Below are 3,969 nucleotides of genomic sequence, written 5' to 3' on the forward strand. Positions count from 1 at the left end.
GTGACGGCTGCCCACTGCACCCAGACCACAGGGCGGGAAAGGGAATGGACCCGCGGGGCCCCTGCCAGGCTGTGCCCAATGGCAGGAGCCTCCCCACGTGCCCCTGGACCACAGAGAGTGCCAGACCCTGCCAGGCCGGGCCCGACCCCACCTCTGTACTGCAGCTGTGCTGCGTCACGTCCACCCTGTGGCCAGACGAACATGGTGAGGGGCCGTGGCCCAGCCGGGGCTGGGACTCTCTGCAGTCCAGGGGCACGTGGGGTCCGGGGCAGGCAGTGCAGTAGGTCTCGGGGTGCCAGTAGTTGCAGAAAGTGATCTTCACCATAAAAGGGCTGGAGACCACTGCGATACACCTAGGGGGTTCACTGAGAAACCAGGAGTGTTGGGAACAACCTGACTGTTGTGCCTTTTCTGAGTTTCTGCAACAGGAGACCTGCTCTATTCTTCTTCGAGGCTCCAAAAAGGAGTTGGCATTTTCTGGTATGCACAGAGCACAGGGCTGCCCTAGGGCCGGCTCCAGCCCCAGAGAAAGTCCCTCCTGGGCTGGGCAGAGGGGGAAGGTCTCTCCCTGCACAGCCCCACTCGGGGAACAGCCCTGCTCCGCCCGGGCTCCTGCTCCCAGCCGGACGCAGCAGCAACTTGGCTCAGTCTCTGTCCCAAACGCAGAGCCAGGAGCTACCCCGACCCCGGCCCAGGCTGCAGCCCCAGCCCAGGGGTTTCTTGATCTGGCCCCAGCCCCAGGGCAGCCCCAGGCCCTGCAGAGATGGTGTGTGGGGCAGGGCTGGTGCTCCTGCCCCTGCCCCTGCCCCTGCCCCTGCCCGGCTCTCTCCGCTCGGGCTGCGGGGCCGAGCTCCGCCCAGGCCCTGCGGAGAGCAGGAAGGAAACAGGGGGCTGTGCTGGGAAAGTGGAAGTCCCTGGCCCTGCCGTGCGCGGAGCCAGGAGCCATGGCCGCGGGGGACCTGGCGGGGAGCTTCCAGGAGGAGGTGACTTGCCCCGTGTGTCTGGACTATTTCACGGACCCGGTGACTCTCGAGTGCGGACACAACTTCTGCCTTGCCTGCATCAGGCAGTGCTGGGGGGAGCCGCAGCCCCACGGCTGCTGCCCGCAGTGCAGGGCGACGGCCCCGCACAGGGACCTGCGGCCCAACAGGCAGCTGGGCAACGTGGTGGAGCTGGTGAAGCGGCTGCGGCTGCGGCTGCCGGCGGGGAGCGAGCCCGCGGGGCTGCCCGTGTGCCAGAGGCACCAGGAGGCCCTGAAGCTCTTCTGCCAGGAGGACGAGGCGCCCATCTGCGTGGTGTGCGACAGGTCCCGGGAGCACCGCCATCACACTGTGATCCCCGTGGAGGAGGCTGCCCAGGACTACCAGGTGGGGACGGCCGCCAGGCAGCCCCGCGTGTCCCATCAGCGGGACCAGAGCCGGGGATGGGGACGGCCGAGGATGGGCCCAGGCACACACGCGGCTGGACACGGCGGTGGCGGAGGGACGGGGCAGGTCCGGCCCGTCTGGCCGCAGTGCCCGTGGGGCTGGGGGCGCTGGCTCTGGGGGCGCGAGCAGGGAGGGTTTATCACCGAGAGCCCGAACCGGGCCCCAGAGCCATGTGCTGTGTGTGCAGGAGCGGATGCGGAGCCGCCTGGAGCGCCTGCGGGAGCAGAGAGAGGAGCTGCGGGGCCTGAACCGCGCCTGGGAGCAGGAGAGCCAACGGCTCCGGGTGGGTGCCCGGCGCAGGGGGGCAGCGCTGGGGCAGGGCGGGGGGTGTCGGGACTTGGGGGGGGGCCGGGGGTCAAATCAAGCCTGCAGGGCTCACTTCCCTTAGTGGAAATGGGCAGTGACAGTGCTGAAATGCAGGAGTCTGAGGGTTTGCGCTGGCACAGGGAGAGCAGCATCTGGCCCTGCCCCCCCGGCGGGCAGGGAGGGGAAGGGCAGTGCCCCCACATCCCGTGCACCGGTCTCCGTGGGTCGGGCTGGGCCGGGGGAGGGTTTTGCTTGTGCTGGGGTCAGGCCTGGCAGACGTTTCTGGCGCTCCCTCAGCAGGTCGGGCAGGGTCAGCGAGGGGCAGGATCCTGCACCGTGGATGGGTCGGGGCAGCGCTGCGCTCTCAGCGCCCGGCCCTGCAAACCCCTGGGTCTTGGGGGTCCCGCTGCACCCGCAGTGCTGGGGTGTCTGGGGGCTGAGAAATTCCCCTCTGGGACCGGCATGGCTGCGTCCCCCGCAAATGCCCTGGGCTGGACCCTGTGGGGCGGGAATGAGGCATAGTCTGCAGCCTGGAAAAGTCTCGGGGACATCTGCGCTGAGTGTCCAGTTCCCCTCTCCGTCCCCCGTCCCCGTGGCCCTGCCCTGCCCTGCACGTCTCTGCCCACCCCAGAGGCAGACGGAGGTGGAGCGGCAGCTGGTGGTGTCCGAGTGCGAGGGGCTGCGCCAGCTCCTGGATGAACACGAGCGGGTCTGCCTGGCCCGGCTGGGAGAGCTGGACACGGAGATTGAGAGGAGGAGGGAGGAAAATGCCGCCCGCCTGGGCAAGGAGACTGCCCGCCTGAGCGCCCTGATCACGGAGCTGGAGGGGAAGTGTCAGCAGCCGGTGCTTGAGCTCCTGCAGGTGAGACGGGGTCAGACGTGCCCCAGTGCCCGGCCCAGAGAGGCGATGCCCCCGGGTCCCAGGGAGCTCCCAGGGTGATGCAGGATAGGGGGGCATCAGGGTGCATGCAGGGCCCCAGGTATGGAGCTGCAGGGACACGGGGGCTGGGGCAGTCGGGCAGGCAGGGGGGGGGAAGAAAAGGCTGCTCCTGCTCCCGTCCTAGTCCCAGGCCCAGGCAGAGGGGCGTCCATCCCTGCAGAGGGGCCGGGGTGAGTGAGGCCGTGCTCGTGGAGGCACAAGGAAGGGCTGCGCCGGGCGGTGACAGTGACTCTGTTCTGTGTCTTGTCCCTCCAGGGTGTCAGACGCGCTGTGAGCAGGTACGTTCGGGTTTCATCTCACCCATGTTCTCCCACTAGCCAAGACAAGGTTGCAGCCCCAGCCCGCAGCCCCTGAGTCTGGGAGAGTTTCTGCTCCGGATCCAGCCTCCTCCATCCCTGTGGCCCTGGGGCTGGTGCTGCCACCCTGTGCCCCAGCCGGGGCAGGGGATCCCACCACCCTGGGCTGAACAAGCCCCTCCCTGGGGCCGGGCTGGGCTCTGGGCTCTGTAATGGGTGGAAGTCTGTCCTGGCAGAGGGGCCAGGGGGTTGTGGGGAGGGAACCGAGGGTCTGAGCCCAGGCCCCAGTGGGACAGTGTCCATGGGCAGACACCTCCCCAGGGTCCCGGGCCTTGGATGCTGGGAATGAGACTGCGGCGCATGTTGGCCCAGAGATTGGGCCCCTCAGTCCCAGGAGCAGCCTGTCCCTGTCCCTGTCTCTGTCCCAGAGAGGGCGGTGGTCAGGACACATGTCAGGGGGCTCAGGCTGCCTCTGCCTGGCTGCATTTTCTCTGAGGATGGGCCAAGACCAGGGCCTGATAGGAGAGTGAACATTTCCAACCCCTGCACCATGTAGCTTCAGGGCAAAAGCCCTGGACCACACTCGATGCACCAGCATCCAGGTCTTTCCCAGTAGAGATTTTCCCTCTGGCACTGGTGCAAGCTGTACAGGGAATAGTAGTGCTTTGCTGGTGTGAGCGGTGGCTGCACAAGAAGGGTTTGCTGGTTGACACCTGCTAGTGTAACACTGCTTGAAGGCCTCTGCGTATCGGCTTCACCTGTCAGTGCCAGGGCTGGGGGCCAGCAGCCTGCGCGGGCACCGACTGGCCTGTCGCGCACAGTCTGTGCCCGGTGCCCCAGCTCCCACCATTCGCTCTTGTGGCCTGGAGGGCGTGGGGACTTCTGGCTGAGGAGCAAGAGCAATAATTGCCCATGTGTCTCTGCAGGGGCGAGGAGGTGACGCCTCTGCATGCAGCCCCCGAGTTCCCCGAGCTGGAGAAGAGACTCCGGGATTTCCCTG

The 3,969-nt window shown here is 67.4% G+C and overlaps 1 protein-coding gene across 1 annotated transcript; it reads left to right on the forward strand.

Annotated features, from left to right (window-relative positions):
- Positions 1 to 854: 854 nt before the first annotated feature.
- LOC112549013 (zinc finger protein RFP-like) lies at positions 855 to 3,965 on the forward strand (the record flags this gene model as incomplete). The annotated part of the gene is made up of 5 exons (XM_025195826.1): positions 855 to 1,367; positions 1,615 to 1,710; positions 2,365 to 2,595; positions 2,929 to 2,951; positions 3,896 to 3,965. Coding segments are annotated over exons 1-5 (843 nt in total), but the record flags the coding sequence as incomplete, so codon positions are not given.
- Between the last annotated feature and the right edge of the window lie 4 nt (positions 3,966 to 3,969).

This window comes from Alligator sinensis, unplaced genomic scaffold (assembly GCF_000455745.1).
Source record: "Alligator sinensis unplaced genomic scaffold, ASM45574v1 scaffold2711_1, whole genome shotgun sequence".
In the NCBI taxonomy this organism is placed as follows: domain Eukaryota; kingdom Metazoa; phylum Chordata; order Crocodylia; family Alligatoridae; genus Alligator; species Alligator sinensis.